We start from the raw sequence: 18994 nt of genomic DNA, 5'->3' as shown, positions 1-18994 counted from the left end.
GGGTAAGGGAACGGAACTGAAGGAATATGGGAGTTAGCAATACTTCTGAGTGTGCCTTCTTGCAGAGTTTTTGCCTTTTGGAAGCATGCTAATCTTCTACATCTTCAAAAATTAAAATCAAAGAAAAGAGGATATGAAGGAGGGGGGGCTATAACTGAAAGCAAACTGAAACAGGTAAACCTAACTAGATCTCAAATGAACCCCAAAGCCGCAGGAATAGGGAAGGAGGGAAGGAAGGGCCAACCCAAGTAAATTTTGAACATGGTATTAGACTCTATACTGTCTTGGCAAGGTGATATACAATGAGTGAAAGAATCACACAAAAAAACTGTCAATTTCAGTGGTTTGACCAAAGCAATTCTGAAAATATTTGAGATGCAGTTTAGGACTGAGCACACAGGTAAATGTGTTACTGTTATTGGGAGCCATGGTTCTCCCAGGCCAAAGGAAGCCTGTACAAAAATGAAATGAGAGGGGGACTTCCCTGGTGGCGCAGTGGTTAAGAATCTGCCTGCCAATGCAGGGGACACGGGTTTGAGCCCTGGTCCGGGAAGATCCCACATACTGCGGAGCAGCTAAGCCCGTGCACCACAACTACTGAGCCTGCGCTCTAGAGCCCGCGAGCCACAACTACTGCAGCCATGTGCTGCAACTACTGAAGCCCATGCTCCTAGAGCCCGTGCTCCGCAACAAGAGAAGCCACCTCAATGAGAAGCCCGTGCACCACAACGAAGAGTAGCCCCCGCTCGCCACAACTAGAGAAAGCCTGAGCACATCAACAAAGACCCAGCACAGCCAAAAGTAAATAAATAATAAATAAATAAAAGCAATCATTAAAAAAAAGTGGAAATGTTCAATTAAATACAATAATAATTTTTTTTAAAAATGAAATGAGGGAAGGAAGAGCAAGCCCCGTGGGGATGGATGGAAACTGGAGGTATGGCATGAACTTATGATTTCTAAAATGTGCAGAAGCATGTTCATATGCACACGTGTGTGTGAACATATGTATTTATATTTGTACACATGTGTATATTCATGCTTGTATTCCCTAGCTTTGTCCATTAGAAAGGCCAAGAAGCAAAGTCACCCCCGTAGCAATGACCACACCTAACACCCAGATCTTGACCCTTCCCTACTAGAAGGAATCAGGGCTCTTTGGAGAAATGGCTGATAACAGACTGGATGCAGGGTAGGTATAAGATGCACCTGAAATACCAAGCTATACCAAAAAAGGAAGAAAGTGACCAAAACAATGGTAAGGGCAGGTCAAAAGGGCACAGGAGTCCCAAAGGGCTCCCACTGGCCGAATCTAGGACAAACAACTTCAATACCAGAATAGTTAGGTACAGTAGTGTATTACAAACCAGTGAAAAAATAGGAGTCAGTCCATACCGATAACAAATAAAAAGGGGAGAAGGTGAGGCTCTCACCTACAGCGGAGTGCCAAGGGCTGACTGATACATGTGGAGGCAGCAGGACAGCTAGAATATCAGCATTTTGCAAGCATCATAGTAAAAAATCGAATCAGGCAAGAGTCCTCAATGGATGCTAGACCTAAGGTAAACACTGAAGAGCAGGGCATTTGCACTGAATTACATTATCTCTCCACAGATCGCTTATTACTTGCAAAGGAGAAAAATAAAAACCTAGTAATTATCGAGTGGAAAATTGGGACAACCACGACTGGGTGATCACACTTAACATAACCAATGGGAGGCTGGCAGCAGTTACCATGCGCCTCCAGATGTGACACCCTGGGAGAGACACAACTTCACCTGTGCTGCTTTCCAGCGGAGAACGCAGAACCTCATTCAATCACAGGGAAACAGACAAATATGAACTGAGCAGCTTTCCACAGTTCATCCTTGAGCAACAGGGGCTTAGGAGCGCCAATCCCCACATGGTCAAGAATCTGGTATAACTTTACAGTCAGCCCTCTGGATCCAAGGTTCTGCCTCAGCATGTTCAACTAACCACAGATCAAGAAGTACCTGTACTTCCTATCCAGTGAAAAAAATCCACCTACAGGTGGACCCATGCAGCTCAAACTCCTTGTTCTAGGGTCAACTGTATTTTCAAAAAGTTGGGTAGAATTGTAGCCTTCAAAAATCTCAATGTCGTAAAAAACAAAAATGCTACTGAAATGTTCCAGATTAAAGGAAGATAAGTTGATTCTACATTGGAGCAGGAAAATACTATAAAGAAAGTTATTAGGTCAGCCAACAAAATTGCGATATAGAAAGTAGATGATAGAAGTATTCTACTGAGAGGGCAGACAGCAGAAGCAAGAAGAACTACAATCCCACAGCTTATGGAAGAAAAGCCACATTCACAGAAAGACAGACAAGATGAAAAGGCAGAGGGCTATGTATCAGATGAAGGAACAACATAAAACTCCAAAAAAACAACTAACTGAAGTAGAGATAGGGAACCTTCCAGAAAAAGAATTCAGAATAATGATAGTGAAGATGATCCAGGACCTCGGAAAAAGAATGGAGGCAAAGATTGAGAAGATGCAAGAAATGATTAACAAAGACCTAGAAGAATTAAAGAACAAACAAACGGAGATGACCAATACAATAACTGAAATGAAAACTACACTAGAAGGAATCAATAGCAGAATAACTGAGGCAGAAGAACGGATAAGTGACCTGGAAGACAGAAAGGTGGAATTCACTGCTGCAGAACAGACTAAAGAAAAAAGAATGAAAAGAAATGAAGACAGCCTAAGAGACCTCTGGGACAACATTAAACACAACAACATTCTCATTATAGGACGCCCAGAAGGAGAAGAGAGAGAGGAAGGACCAGATAAAATATTTGAAGACATTATAGTAGAAAACTTCCCTAACATGGGAAAGGAAATAGCCAACCAAGTCCAGGAAGCACAGAGAGTCCCATACACGATAAACCCAAGGAGAAACACACCAAGACACATAGTAATCAAAGTGGCAAAAATTAAAGACAAAGAAAAAGTATTGAAAGCAGCAAGGGAAAAATGACAAATAACATACAATGGAACTCCCATAAGGTTAACAGCTGATTTCTCAGCAGAAACTCTACAAGCCAAAGGGAGTGGCATGATATACATAAAGGGATAAAAGAGAAGAACCTACAACCAAGATTACTCTACCCGGCAAGGATCTCATTCAGATTCAATGGAGAAATCAAAAGTTTTACAGACAAGCAAAAGCTAAGAGAATTCAGCACCACCAAACCAGCGCTACAACAAATGCTAAAGCAACTTCTCTAACTGGGAAATACAAGAGAAGAAAAGGACCTACAAAAACAAACCCAAAACAATTAAGAAAATGGTCATAGGAACATACATATCGATAATTACCTTAAACGTAAATGGATTAAATGCTCCAGCCAAAAGACACAAACTTGCTGAATGGATACAAATACAAGACCCATATATATGCTGTCTACAAGAGACCCACTTCAGACCCAGGGACACACACAGACTGAAAGTGAGGGGATGGAAAAACATATCCCATGCCAATTAAAATCAAAAGAAAGCTGGAGTAGCAATACTCATATCAGATAAAATAGACTTTAAAATAAAGAATATGACAAGAGACAAGGAAGGACACTACATAATGATCAAGGGACCAATCCAAGAAGAAGATATAACAGTTATAAATATATATGCACCCAACATAGGAGCACCACAATACATAAGGCAACTGCTAACAAGCTATAAAAGAGGAAATCAACAGTAACACAATAATAGTGGGGGAATTTAATACCTCACTTACACCAATGGACAGATCATCCAAAATGAAAATAAATAAGGAAATAGAAGCTTTAAATGACACAATAGACCAGATAGATTTAAATGATATTTACAGGACATTCCATCCAAAAACAGCAGATTACACTTTCTTCTCAAGTGTGCATGGAACATTCTCCAGGATACATCACATCTTGGTTCACAAATCAAGCCTCAGTAAATTTAAGAAAATTGAAATCATATCAAGCATCTTTTCAGACCACAACGCTAGGAGATTAGAAATGAATTACAGGGAAAAAAACGTAAAAAACACAAACACATGGAGGCTAAAGAACCGTTACTAAATAACCAAGAGATCACTGAAGAAATCAAAGAGGAAATCAATAAATACCTAGAGACAAATGACAATGAAAACATGATGAACCAAAACCTATGCGATGCAGCAAAAGCAGTTCTAAGAGGGAAGTTTATAGCTATACAAGCCTACCTAAAGAAACAAGAAAAATCTCAAATAAACAATCTAACCTTACACCTAAAGAAACTAGGGAAAGAAGAACAAACAAAACCCAAAGTTAGCAGAAGGAAAGAAATCATAAAGATCAGAACAAAAATAAATGAAATAGAAACAAAGAAAACAATAGCAAAGATCAATAAAACTAAAAGTTGGTTCTTTGAGAAGATGAACAAAATTGATAAACCATTAGCCAGACTCATCAAGAAAAAGAAGGAAAGGATTCAAATCAATAAAATTAGAAATGAAAAAGGAGAAGTTACAACAGACACCGCAGAAATACGTAGCATCCTAAGAGACTACTACAAGCAACTCTATGCCAATAAAATGGACCGCCTGGAAGAAACGGGCAAATTTTTAGAAAGGTATAACCTTCCAAGACTGAACCAGGAAGAAATAGAAAATATGAACAGACCAATCACAAGTAATGAAATTGAAACTGTGATTAAAAATCGTCCAACATACAAAAGTCCAGGACCACATGGCTTCACAGGTGAATTCTATCAAACATTTAGAGAAGAGCTAACACCCATCCTTCTCAAACTCTTCCAAATAACTGCAGAGGAAGGAACACTCCCAAACTCATTCTATGAGGCCACCATCACCCTGATACCAAAACCAGACAAAGATACTACAAAAAAAGAAAATTACAGACCAATATCACTGATGAATATAGATGCAAAAATCCTCAACAAAATACTAGCAAACAGAATCCAACAACACATTAAAAGGATCATACACCATGATCAAGTGGGATTTATCCCAGGGATGCAAGGATTCTTCAAGATACACAAATCAATGTGATACACCATCTTAACAAATTGAAGAATAAAAACCATATGATCACCTCAATAGATGCAGAAAAAGCTTTGGACAAAATTCAACACCTATTTATGATAAAACTCTCCAGAAAGTGGGCATAGAGGGAAACCACCTCAACATAACAAAGGCCATATATGAGAAACACACAGCAAACATCACTCTCAATGGTGAAAAACAGAAAGCATTTCCACTAAGATCAGGAACAAGACAAGGATATCCACTCTCGCCACTATTATTCAACATAGTTTTGGAAGTCCTAGCCACGGCAATCAGGGAAGAAAAAGAAATAAAAGGAATACAAATTGGAAAAGAAGAAGTAAAACTGTCAGTGTTTGCAGATGACATGAAACTATACATACAGTATCCTAAAGATGCCACCAGAAAACTACTAGAGCTAATCAATGAATTTGGTAAAGTTGCAGGATACAAAATTAATGCACAGAAATCTCTTGCACTCCTATACACTAATGATGAAAAATCTGAAAGAGAAATGAAGGAAACACTCCCATTTACCACTGCAACAAAAAGAATAAAATACCTAGGAATAAACCTACCTAGGGAGACAAAAGACCTGTATGCAGAAAACTATAAGACACTGATGAAAGAAAGTAAAGATGATACCAACAGATGGAGAGATATACCATGTTCTTGGATTGGAAGAATCAATATTGTGAAAATGACTATACTACCCAAAGCAATCTACAGATTCAATGCAATCCTTATCAAACTACCAATGCCATTTTTTACGGAACTAGAACAAAAAATCTTAAAATTTTAATGGAGACAGAAAAGACCCTGATAGCCAAAGCAGTCTTGAGGCAAAAAAACGGAACTGGAGGAATCAGACTCCCTGACTTCAGACTATACTACAAAGCTACAGTCATCAAGACAATATGGTACTAGCACAAAAACAGAAACATAGATCAATGGAACAGGATAGAAAGCCCAGAGATAAACCCACGCACCTATGGTCAACTAATCTATGACGAAGGAGGCTAGGATATACAATGGAGAAAAGACAGTCTCTTCAATAAGTGATGCTGGGAAAACTGGACAGCTACATGTAAAAGAATGAAATTAGAACACTCCCTAACACCACACACAAATATAAACTCAAAATGGATTAGAGACCTAAATGTAAGACTGGACACTATAAAACTCTTAGAGGAAAACATAGGCAGAACACTCTATGACATAAATCACAGCAAGATCTTTTTTGATCCACCTCTTAGAGTAATGGAAATAAAAACAAAAATAAACAAATGGGACCTAATGAAACTTCAAAGCTTTTGCACAGCAAAGGAAACCATAAACAAGACAAAAAGACAACCCTCCCAATGGGAGAAAATATTTGCAAATGAATCAATGGACAAAGGATTAATCTCCAAAATATATAAACAGCTCATGCAGCTCAATATTAAAAAAGCAAACAACCCAATCCAAAAATGGGCAGAAGACCTAAATAGACATTTCTCCAAAGAAGATATACAGATGGCCAAGAAGCACATGAAAAGCTGCTCAACATCACTAATTATTAGAGAAATGCAAATCAAAACTACAATGAGGTATCACCTCACACCAGCTGGAACGGGCACCATCAGAAAATCTACAAACAACAAATGCTGGAGAGGGTGTGGAGAAAAGGGAACCCTCTTGCACTGTTAGTGGGAATGTAAATTGATACAGCCCCTATGGAGAACAGTATGGAGGCTCCTTAAAGAACTAAAAATAGAATTACCATATGACCCAGCAATCCCACTACTGGGCATATACCCAGAGAAAACCATAATTCAAAATGACACATGCACCCCAATGTTCATTGCAGCACTATTTACAATAGCCAGGTCATGGAAGCAACCTAAATGCCCATCAACAGACGAATGGATAAAGAAGTTGTGGTACATATATACAATGGAATATTACTCAGCCATAAAAAGGAACAAAATTGGGTCATTTGTAGAGACGTGGGTGGATCTAGAGACTGTCATACAGAGTGAAGTAAGTCAGAAAGAGAAAAACAAATATCGTATATTAGCACATATACGTGAAACCTAGAAAAATGGTACAGATGAACCGGTTTGCAGGGCAGAAACAGAGACACAGATGTAGAGAACAAACGTATGGACACTAAGGGGGGAAAGTGGTGGGGGAGGGGTGGTGGTGTGATGAATTGGGAGATTGGGATTGACATGTATACACTAATATGTATTAAATGGATAACTAATGAGAACCTGCTGTATAAAAAAATAATAAAATAAAATTCAAAAATTAAAAAAAAAGGAGTATTCTACCAACATAAATTAAGTTGATAACTGTACTGTGGTCTATGGTCACATTAGAGAACATCTCTATTCTTAGGAAACACACACTGAAGTATTTAGAGACACATGACATGTGAAACTTACTGTTAAATTGTTCAGAAGGAAGTGTGTGTGTGTGTAGAGAGGTAAGTAAAAAAGGAAATGGAGTAAAATGTTAACAAGTGAATGTGAGTAAAATGAGGGAAACTTGTTGTTTGTAATACTTTAATCTTTGCAACTTTTGGTAAATTTGGAATTATTTTCAAATAAAAAAAATTTTTTTTTAATCTGTAGTTCTATTAAAAACATAAAAGGAACCCCTAGCTTACGTAAGCAAAACCTCTTGGGCTTGTTGACAAACAGTGACAACTCCTGGCCACCATTACTTCCTCTTCTCGATGCAGGCTGAGAGTTCGGCCAAGTGGATCTAATTACTCGTGGCCAGAGCTGCCAGAAACCTTTTGGTTCTACATCCTGTCACGCTGGGTAGGTTTGGCTGAGGTTAGTTCCATGATGCATCTCACGTAAATGTAATCACAGCATTATTTTTTTCCACTTATTCAACAAACGTGCTTAGTACATGCCAACTTCCGGGCCTACTCTGGGGACTGCATTTTTTCCCTGTTAATGAAACCAAGAAATTCAGGTATGATCCTGAATTTCTCCCTATTTTGCACAAAAAAATTCAATCTGCTACCAATCAGAAGCAATTTTACCTCCTAAGTGCCCCTCAAATCTGTCCACTTGCCTCCTTCCTTGTGGTGACTACCCCCTCGTCATCTCCCCTTGATCAATCTGCAGTCTCCTAACTTGTCTGTCTCTGTTCTCACCTCCAGGTTCACCCTGCAGCCAGAGTACTCTTTCTGAAAGGTAAATGTGATCACAGTGGGTGAGGCCCTAGGCTTGATGCATCACCCAGTCCCCCCAGCAGTCCTCCTGTCCATCAGTCAGCGTCAAGACCCAGCACACGCACACAGATCAGGGAAGTCCTCTCCCAAGAAAGGGAGGATTGCACTAGTGCACTGGGACCATCTCACTTCCCTCAGGCCTTCTACCCTCATCACTAGGGTGGACAGCAGACCTGGAAAACCAACCCTCACTCCCTTTCAAATTTCATAGCCTCTTCGCCTTCATCTGCCTTGAACCCACTGGACCCCGTCTCACTATGTCCCCTATATCTGTTTATGTCAGTCACCCCCAAATAATGCTCAGCATATCCCCTTGTCTGTCCCCCTCCTCCACTGCTACCCACATCCTGAAACACTTCCTTGGTGCCCTCTGGAATTCATAGCCTACCAACAGCAAAATCCCCCAGCTCCAATCTGTTCTCTTAAACAGAGAGGGTGCTGCCTTCACCCTCTTGAGCCAGTCAACCCAGGCTCTCCCCTGAGGACAGTGTGCACCACGGTGCTGATGTGGTGTTGTGCCTTCTGCCCCGACTCTTCTCATATCACTGGGCCTGCAAGCGGGGGAGGATCCTCCTTGCTCCCCATTGCCACTTTCATACCATTCTCTCTCCCTCCCCATAGAACTCCCAGGTTTGAATCTCATCAGATAATATATATCACCTGTGACCTCTATGGTGGCTGTCGCCCTTAAGTCATCTCCCTCACAGGCTGATGCTACTACAGTCTCCGTCACTCTCTCCAATACTACTCTTGAATTAACTACTGGAAATTTTAATATATAAAAAAAAGATCCCTCCCACTCCCAGACATCTCAGTTCCCTGAACTTCTCTTCTCCAACAAGGTTGTCTTGCCCCCTCTCTCCACCCTTCACCGCCATGCTCCTAACTCCAGAGCAGGGTTTCTCAGCTTCAGCACTACTGACACCTGTTGGGGGAGGAGGGCCTTCCTGTACCAACACCCAGCACTCTGGGAAAAGTTTAGCGGCACAGCCAAACTCTACCCTCCAGAAGCCAGCACCATCCCTGCCCAACCCAGCGCTGTGACAACCAACAGTATCTCTAGATGTTGCCAAATATCCCCAGGGCTGGGGAGCAGGGGATGATAGGCCATTGCCCCCAGGAGAACCACTGCCCTAGGACTTTCCCTTTACAATAACTGAAGCTCCTCCCTAATCTCAATGCCTAGCACCCAACTTTCTGATCACCACCTCCCTCTCCAGCTAACTCCCTCCAATACTCTACCCCCAACAATCTTTCAACTAAACCAGGACCTCCACCCACAGACTCAACCACTCTTTCACTATCCTCAGTCACCTCCTTATCCAGTTTCAACTCCACGGCAAAACACTATAATCACTCCCCTGCCCCCACTGGGTTCCCTTGCCCTTCTCTTTCTTTGTATTGCTTTCTTAACAAAACCAACACCCCACCTGCTCCGTGCCTGCCCCAGTGCCACTGAATGTGGCTGGAGAAAAGCACACCATGAGTGGGCTCACTTTAAATTATGACACTTCACACCACGAAACTATCATAGGACATCATCAAACCACATGTCCCATGTCCATTTTCTCTCCCAAATTACTATTTAATAGCTTCCTCTTCTTTCAGACCCCAACACATCCTCCCCAACCTCAGTCTCAACTGCAGACCGTGCTACCTAGTTCCCTCAAAATAAAAAGCAGAATGGTCATAAGAGAACAACCACCTTCCCCCATCTACATTCCCACACTCCTTCTTCCTGCCTGCAAACCAGAGATGAACTGCCCTGGCTGCTCTCGAAAACCATGTATATGCCTCCGTTTGTACAACAGCTGGCATCTCCTATCCTCTACTCAGCAAATATCATTCCAGCATTTCTCTCTCCTACATCAAGTTTTCACCATGTATTGGATCATTCTCATCAGGCTATAAATGTGCTATTATTTCTTCCAACTTACAAAACAAAACAACACAACACACACCTCCTCTTGCCCCACTTCCCCCGCCAGGTATCTCCCTATTTGTTCCTCTTTGTGTCAAAACTCCTCAGAAGAGCTGTCCACACTCACCATCTCCAATTCCACTCCTCCTATTACCTCTTTTGTTTTTCTTAACATGCATGAATTTAGGTGTCCATTCTCCTATGAATGAACGTCTCTGTTTTTTATTTATTCCTTTTTTACTTTCACGTAAGTGTTGCAAGGAATATCCATGTCCCTTGTGATTCTCTAGGGTACAAACAGCTAAGAGTGGAGTTGCTAAAACTCACTCTTCAATCCACTGAAACTGGTCTTATCAAAGACCTCCTACATTCCTAAGGTTGATTCTCAGTCCTTATCTAATTTGACATGTCAGCATCATTTGAACCTTGCTTAATACATGAATTTCACTTGGCAAAGGTGAGGACAATTTAGGATTCCTTCTACCTCCCTGATTGTTCCTTCTCAGCCTCCTTTTCTGGTTCTTCCTCTTCTCTTCTCATCTACACTCATTCTCCTAGTGACCTCATACAGCGTCATAGCTTTGAATCCAGGGATATGTCAATGATTCTCAAATTTGAATATTCTGCAAAGACTTTGGTCCTGAACTCCAGACTCACAGAGCCCACTTATTAAATGTCCCCACTCAGAAGTCTAACAGACACCTCAGACTCATCATGTTAAAAATGGGGCTCCTGGGACTTCCCTGGTGGTGCAGTAGTTGAGAATCCACCTGCCAATGCAGGGGACATGGGTTTGAGCCCTGGTCTGGGAAGATCCCACATGCCGCGGAGCAACTAAACCCGTGTGCCACAACTACTGAGCTCACATGCCACAACTACTGAAGCCCACGTGCCTAGAGTCCATGCTCCGCAACAAGAGAAGCCACCACAATGAGAAGCCCGCACACCGCAACAAAGAGTAGACCCCGCTCACCGCCCCTAGAGAAAGCCCGCACGCGGCAACGAAGACCCAATGCAGCCAAAAATATAAATAAATAAATTTATAAAAGAAAGAAAAAAAAAGAAAATATTGGTGAGGATATTGAAAAGAAAAAAGATGAGATTGTTATTTGTGGATGCAAAGCAATATATAAACAGATGTTAGACATTATTACTATCTAATAAGATATGTCAATGAGTTTTGTTGGACATGGTAAATATTAAAAAGTGGAATTGGACAGTGTTAGTGGCATAGTGTGGCACCAGGAAAATCTTTTATCTGTAGGACATTGCTGTTCTTTTGGTAACTGAATCTCTGAATTTGGCCCTAACAGCTCCTAACATAGACAGTTAAGTCTCTCTGACCGGACCAGCCGACTGGAAAACCAGTAGAATAAGGATTTCAATCCTTTTTCAAGCTGACTGTGATTATTGTTCCAGGTAATGGGTTTCAGGGGCCTTTCTTATTTAATCTATGATTACAGTTAGGCCTCGAAAATAATCAACTTCATTCTACCATTATGTAAATCACCACCTCACAAAGATACCCTGGTGGAGAAAGAAGAGTCTGCAAAGCCGGAATTCTCAGAAAATGGAGTGCTTTGGTTAAATTAATGTGCTATTTAATAAAATAAATTTTAAAATTCCTTTGATTCAAGCCTGAGTTATATGTGACCTGCTTTGGCACCTTACCAGAGACCACTGCCACTAAGCTTAATGACCCAGGAGCACGCAGTGCCTCAGGCTGCACACAAACAAACATCTATGCCTTCTCAGAGATGCTACAGCAAAGGGACTGAGCTGTGTGTGTAGGAAACCAGGCCACCCTGTGGAGACTGCCATTTTTTAAAAAAATCACATGCTGACATCAATTCTGTTGTTGTTTTCGCTTAATAATGAAGAAATGTAAGAAGCTGAAAGTTCGAGTTAGCTGCAACTTTACCAAATATTTATCCCAAGGTAGTAGAAGACATTTTAAGGCACTGTAATAATAATGTACAAGGAGTTCACCAAAGGGCCTCATTCACAAAAATAACTTAGGTCTAAATGGAAAAATGACTTTGAATAATAGTAATGCTTCCATGAAAATTCTTTTTCTTTTTTATATTTTTATTGAGGTATAACTGACATATAATCTTATATTAGTTTCAGGTATACAACATAATGATTTGATATTTGTATACAATGCAAAATGGTCACCACAGTAAGTCAACCTCTGTCACCTTACATAGTTACAGAAAAGTTTTCTTTCTTGTGATGAGAACTTTTTAAGATCTGCTCTCTTAGCAACTTTCAAATATATACAATTTATTTTATCACTGAAAGTTTGTACCTTTTGACCCCCTTTATCCATTTTTACCAACCCCCCCAACAAATAATGAATTCTTTGAGAGGAGAATCTAATGTAATATGTACAAGTTTTACCGTGGCAATGATGACATTATTATTTTTATTTTCTTTTGGAGTACAGGAGTTGGAATTTGGCTACTGATTGATTTAATTTTAAGTTAAAAATAATTTTAGACTTAAATATTTTTAGACTTAAACTAATTTTAGTCTAAAAATAATTTTAGACTTATTCAGAATTCCTGAATACCTTTTTGTTTTGCTGATAGTTTCCCTTGCTGTGCCAAAACTTTTTAGATTGATGCAATCCCTTTGTTTATTTTGTTTTCATGAAAAGCCTTATCATTTTATTATCACTTTCTTTTTTTTTTTGGCTGTGCAGCTTGTGGGATCTTAATCTTAGTTCCCTGATCAGGGATTGAACCCAGGCCCTCAGCAGTGAGAGAGCGGAGTCCTAACCACTAGACTGCCAGGGAATTCCCATTATCACATTCTTATTAAAAACTTGAAATGTTATTTCCAAGTATTAAACAGACCTTACTCCTTGCATTATCAAGTCACGTGAAACCAGCAGCAGGATAGGAAGAAAACTGTGTAACACTACTATCTAATGAGCTATTCTATAATACTTTTGGATAATTTTAATTCAATCTTTTATCAGCACATCTTTTAAGGTTGAAGAAAACTGGACTTTCTTCAGACTAGACTGTTGAGAACTACTATAAGCTTTTTAGACTATTTGTTCCTTTAAAAACCAGGAATTTCCCCTCCTTACAAGTTAAAACTCAAGTCAAAAATCCAATTTTAGTTTCATCAATAATTGGCAGCATATCACACAGTTCTGGGAGGGATCACTGTATTTTTTCTAGAAGAAGAACCAATAGTAGTAACAGGTTTTCTGATCTGGCAGCCCACCATCCCAGTCCATCAATTCACTTATCAGGCCACAGGTATTTACCGAGCACCTGCTACATGTGGGACACTAAGCCAGATACCAGGTTCCAACTGTGGTTGCAGCCACTTTGCTTCCTGTATCCCAGCTTGTGGCTGCGTCAGCAGATTTTGTTTACTTCTTTTTACAAGTATCTTATTAGAAAGTCAATTCAACACTATTCACTTAAGTTTTTTTTCAGCATAAAGTTAACATCAAAGAGACAGAAGGATGAATTCTCCTACGTCATAGTTTCACCCGCGTATCCCATAAACATGAATTATAGGAATAGCACTTCAAGGGAGCATTATTGTCACAGGGAGATTAAAAGGAAGCTTTCACATCCTGTCTTCTTTTGCCCAGTTTCCTAAAAGCTACCTGTCAATGCACGAGAGCACCCTGAGGCTCTGACAAACACTGTACCCACTACCCAAACAGTCCTGGAGGTCACTGCCAACCTGCAGAGTGACCGTCAGCATTTCTGCACCCTTGGCTTCCACTGTCCCTTGAAAGCATCCAGAATTTCCCATCTGGTTTATCTACCACGCTCAACTAGGGAAAGAACAGAAGTGTGACTCCCTACAGGTTGTTGTTCAATTGACTTCGGGACAAAATTAGGACACGTTTTATCCTACATGCAGGCTGCACCCTTCTGATTACATGAATCTTACCTTCATAGACCATACTGAAGATCGAATTACACTAATAATGATAATCACATCCTATTCTCTCCTGTGCCCTAGAAAGGTTATTTTTTTTCCTTTGCTAAAACTGAAGTGACATTTCTCCATTACCAACTCATTCATTTCTACTCATTTCCCCTTCCCTTCCTTGACAAGTTGTTCACATGAGTCAATTAACCTCCTTCCATGTGGCTGCAGCTGAAGAAAACATGGCGGTTTTACTTCACCGTGTCTTCTAAGTTATCAATGAGTAGACAAGACTTCCTGTCTCAAGGAAGCTAAGCACTAAACACAAACTTACATCTTTTCCCAGTACTCTGAGTTCAAACTGTGTCTCCTTGAAGTGAACCTTTGTAATCCGAGGCCTGAAAAGCAAAACAGATAGTGGGAAGTATTCAGTAGAAAAAGACTGGTTTATAGACTGCTACTGTAATTGTAGAGAGTTCCCTGTACATCCTTTATTCTGGACACCTGCTTGAACAAAACTCCATTCTCACTCTCCTGGGCTTCTCCAGTAAATGCAGACAAGCTTGGAGTCCCCAGGCCCTGGTGGTGCTGCCTTCCCAGACATAGTGAGTGCTATGGGCTCCCCTATCTCTCTCAGATCCCTCCCCATTTAGAGTTAGAACTCAGAGGAGTCCTGGGCCCACAGCCTACCCTGGAATGGGTAGGAAATCCTACTACACACAGCTTCCATGGACAAGAGAGTCCAGAATCAAAATACCTGAAATTTACAGAGAAAAGATACACTGATATGCATTGGAAGAAAACTTATACCCAATTTCACTCATTTACTTGTCAACCACTGGAAATGTACCTGTTTGCCTTTCCCCAACGCTTTCAATGACATACAAAGTCCCATAAGCCCAATACATACAGTGTACAACTTTAATACCAACTCTGCCCTCAAGTTAAACTTACCAGAAATACTTCCCCACTTGTTTTTTATTCTTGTAGACAACAACACCAACCGGAGTTAATCCTAAGAAATACTCAGATTTGTTTTCTCCCTACAAAAACAAACATACGTTTATAACCATAAATTTGTTCATGTAAAAACTCTTTCTCAAACTGTAACTAGTCATACACACATAATCTGTTGCATAAATACTAGATCTGGTTTTTGAAAGACATCAGCTTAGAAAGCTAGCTGAGCTATCGTGGTAGCTAATGTGCTGCTCATTTTTTTCAAAGTTTTTAAGAAAATTTTTCTTAGTGCTTTCTAACTGGTCACCTCAGTTCATTAAGAGAACCTGGACTACCTACCAATCCAGCCACTGACTGATTCACCCCACGTTGCTTCTACAGTGGTGCTCAACCCTGGTTGCACATTAACTGGAATCCCTCATGCAGCTTAAAATGCTGATGCCTGGGTACCATCAAAACCGGTTAAATGAGAATCTGTAATGAAGGGGCCCAGGTATCAAAAACACATAAATGCTCCAGGTGATTCTCCTGTGCAGCCAAGAACTGACAACCACTGGCTGCTCTCAAGGGCCCCTTCCAAGGACTCGTCTTGATCTTACTCTCTGATCAGGACAATCATGAGTCCTGGTTCACCACCACCCTCCCCAGAAACCTCAGGCAGCCACCTGCAGACAGACACATGGATTTTCTGAGGTCTCCAGCATGCAGCTTCCTATTTCCATTTGTGACTTTAAGACTGCTCAAAAATTTTAAAATACGATCTCTTCTGGTAGGTAAAGACTGGAAACCCTTCATTTCCGGGCAATAACAAATCCCAATTAAGAAAATGGGATTCTGAAATGAAAAGGTCACAAACAGAGTGGATACCAAGAACACACAGAGAATTGTGTTTGTATCCATCTTTTTTCTACCCTAAGGTCAAATAACAGCCTGCAAAGTCAAATTCCCAAGGAACATAAGATAACTAATATATTTTCAAAAAATATCAGCTGTTGCCCACTTTCAGTTCTAAAAATTCGATTTTAAAGGAATGTATGGAAGATTCTAACAAATTCAGTTCATTTGCCATAAATTTCCACCTCCAACAAAAAAAATATTTTTGAATTAGAATAAACATTATACAACTGCAGAGGCATTTTGCAGAAGACTCTCTTTATACATTTCCTATAAAATGTATTTTTTTTAAAAACTGAAAACCTAACAAGATTAATGTGGCTAGAAGAAAAAAAAAAAAAATTACTCCACAAAGTTTTAGAAGTATTTTTAAAGGACAGTAGTATGGAGCATTTAATGGTTTAATGAGATCAGACTGTAATTTATCAGGGAACTACTACTTCTCCCAAATATGTAACTTTTACTGCCATACTAACAGTATAACCAGGGATGCTTCTAATTCTTTACAAATAATATGAGATGATTTGTTTTAGGAAACTCTGATGAGCAAAAGACATATTACAAAATGAATACGTCAATGAGCTGTTTGCATTACAGTAAGTCTTATCAGGGTTTCTTAAAAATTGAGTTCCAAAACAACCCAACTGAGCTCCATAATCCAAATGACAAACATTCAATCTACGTATAATCTTTAGCAATTCACTTCATGTAAAGAATAAGACACCTGGTCCATTTTCTCAAATAATCAGATTTGTCTATTGGTAAGTGAACTCTCATAAAATCAAAGACAATGACATTACAATCTCACTGGTGTAGAATAACCAATTGATAACCTTAGAGAAGTGGCTCAAAGTTGAAGACCTGGATCCTGAACACTCAGTACAGATTCAGTGTAAGTGCCCACTGATCATATTCCGCAAGTTTTCATCAGCCACTGAAGAAAAACTGCAAAAATTCTCCTATTTATGCAGTGGCAACAACTACAGTAGGCAGTAACCCTAATATTGACAGAACCTGCATATCCAACATAGAACCACCAACAGTTACACATATACTGTTGCCTAAAGTCTACTTTAGCAGGCAGGTGATTTTATGACTGTTTTTCAGCCATAAAATCTATTTTTTTGGAAAATCCTCCTGTTTTCTGTCCAATATAATCAATTACAGACCAATTTAAAACTATTTTGATGTTTAGCTAAGCCCTCTGGAGCTGTTATCCAGGTTGTGTTTTCAAGCCCCGTTAATTGTTTCCTACACACGGAAATATAATCACAGACTTTTATGCAAAACTCATTAGGCTTTAATCCACGCAAGAGATTCTTTGTGTTCAAAAACACAGATGAAGAAGTATCATCTGCTCGTTAAACAACAGGACTGCTGCTTTCCTTTGGGAGTTCCAGTGACTTTTTAAGAAAATGTCATCAGCTTAAAATACTTTGTGTTAATTAAATGTTACTCACATAGACAGGATGGAGGTCAACACCGTACATCTCCAGGGATTTAGCAGTCCTCAAGTAATTCAGCTCTGCTTCAGAAGGGGCCTGACCCCTACGCCCAGCATAAAAACAAACAAAGAGCCTTACTTTACTGATAGCTACTGCGCTCACAGGGAAGAGAAGCCACTTTCACTATATTCACTGGAAAAATAAATAATCCTTTGTGCTAATGCAAACATAAGCCTTTGTATTTCAAGAAGACTCTTGCCTTCGTGGTGACAGAATTAATACTACGAGGTGATACTTGTAAGTTAATTTCATTTACCAAATCTAGTTTTGCTCATTATAGCTGATCCCAGTAGCCCCACATATATTAAAAAGTCTCAGTTTCAGAAACCCCCAAAGAGATTACTGAGCATATAAGCACTCAGATTAAAAAGCATATACTTTACAGACAGTTAAACGTCTCTGTGTACCGGCAAGCTCTCCACCGGGAGGCAAACGAAGGAGAGCAGTGTTGGAGGGAAGAAGAGAGAATGGGCCCTCACCACCCAACCGGGGCTCGTCAGCATCTCCTGAGCACACGTGTAGTTCTTTAGAAACTGTAAAAGTCCTTGTCACTTTCTTAATACAAAGTATAAAAATCTTCCCAAAATCTTCATTGGTGACAATATACAGAAAACAGCATTCATCCCTAAAGAGGGTAAGCATCTGCCAGGAATCCCCATGGATGACTGGAACTCTGTGTGTGTGTGTGTGTGTGTGTGTGTGTGTGTGTGTGTGTGTGTGTGTGTGTGTGTGTGTGTGTGTGTGTGTGTGTGTGTGTGTGTGTGTGTATGAGAGAGAGAGAGAGAGATTTTTAATGGTTAACGAAAGGAGTCACAAATTTTTAAAAATTAAGAAATCCTGCTTCGATGCAATCCCATGTTTCAGCCATGGTACCCTGGAAAGTCCAGCAATATAACACTTTTGAAATCTATAAAGAAGAATGTTTACCACAAATTAGACACAAGAAAGCTACCAAATCTTGATCAAGCTTTAGTCTCTTAGAAATAGCAGTCACGCTGTCAACACCATGCCATAAAACAGATAAGGCCCTTTATCAAAGCTCCCTGATAATTTCAAAACATAAGTGTACTTGGAAACTCCGAGCAGAATCAGTATTCTCAGAATGTGCCAAACACGGTGCCCTTCATAATGTTATAACAGGTACTCTCTTAGCACCCACTTCAGTGAAACCTTAAAACGAAGGACTCTAGAACCAGGCTGGAGAGCATTCTGGGGCATGTTAATACAAGGTGGAGAGCCTGGTTTCTCTGATTGCAATTCAGCAACTGACTTCTGGTGCTACTCACTGAAACAGATCCTTTAGGCAAACATTTTTTGTTGACCAGATTAATTCTACATTTTTTTCACCTGAACTATAATACATCTGAAAGAAACCAAGCAAATTCAAAGGGGAATGTTACATAAGAGGCAATAAAGCAAAAATCAGTATAGAGGATTTAACCAAAATAACTATAATTAAATTATAACTTCAATGCTGCAGGCCATTAATTGAAAATCCTACTAGTGGAGTGTGTTTATTTCTCAGAAG

At 39.9% G+C, this 18994-nt stretch overlaps 1 protein-coding gene across 4 annotated transcripts in view; it reads right to left on the bottom strand.

The window, feature by feature from the left end:
- The window catches only part of EPB41L4A (erythrocyte membrane protein band 4.1 like 4A), a 264564-nt gene that overhangs the window by 83037 nt on the left and 162533 nt on the right, over positions 1–18994 (bottom strand). For all 4 annotated transcript variants that reach the window (XM_036848718.1, XM_036848720.1, XM_036848717.1 and 1 more), the window contains 3 exons: positions 17422–17509; positions 15062–15150; positions 14442–14505 (listed from right to left, as the gene is read on the bottom strand). In XM_036848718.1, the coding sequence (XP_036704613.1) occupies positions 14442–14505; positions 15062–15150; positions 17422–17509 (241 nt within the window). The remainder of the gene's footprint in view (positions 1–14441; positions 14506–15061; positions 15151–17421; positions 17510–18994) is intronic.

This window comes from Balaenoptera musculus, chromosome 3, assembly GCF_009873245.2.
Source record: "Balaenoptera musculus isolate JJ_BM4_2016_0621 chromosome 3, mBalMus1.pri.v3, whole genome shotgun sequence".
In the NCBI taxonomy this organism is placed as follows: domain Eukaryota; kingdom Metazoa; phylum Chordata; class Mammalia; order Artiodactyla; family Balaenopteridae; genus Balaenoptera; species Balaenoptera musculus.
This window is presented reverse-complemented; position numbering and strand designations above follow the sequence as displayed.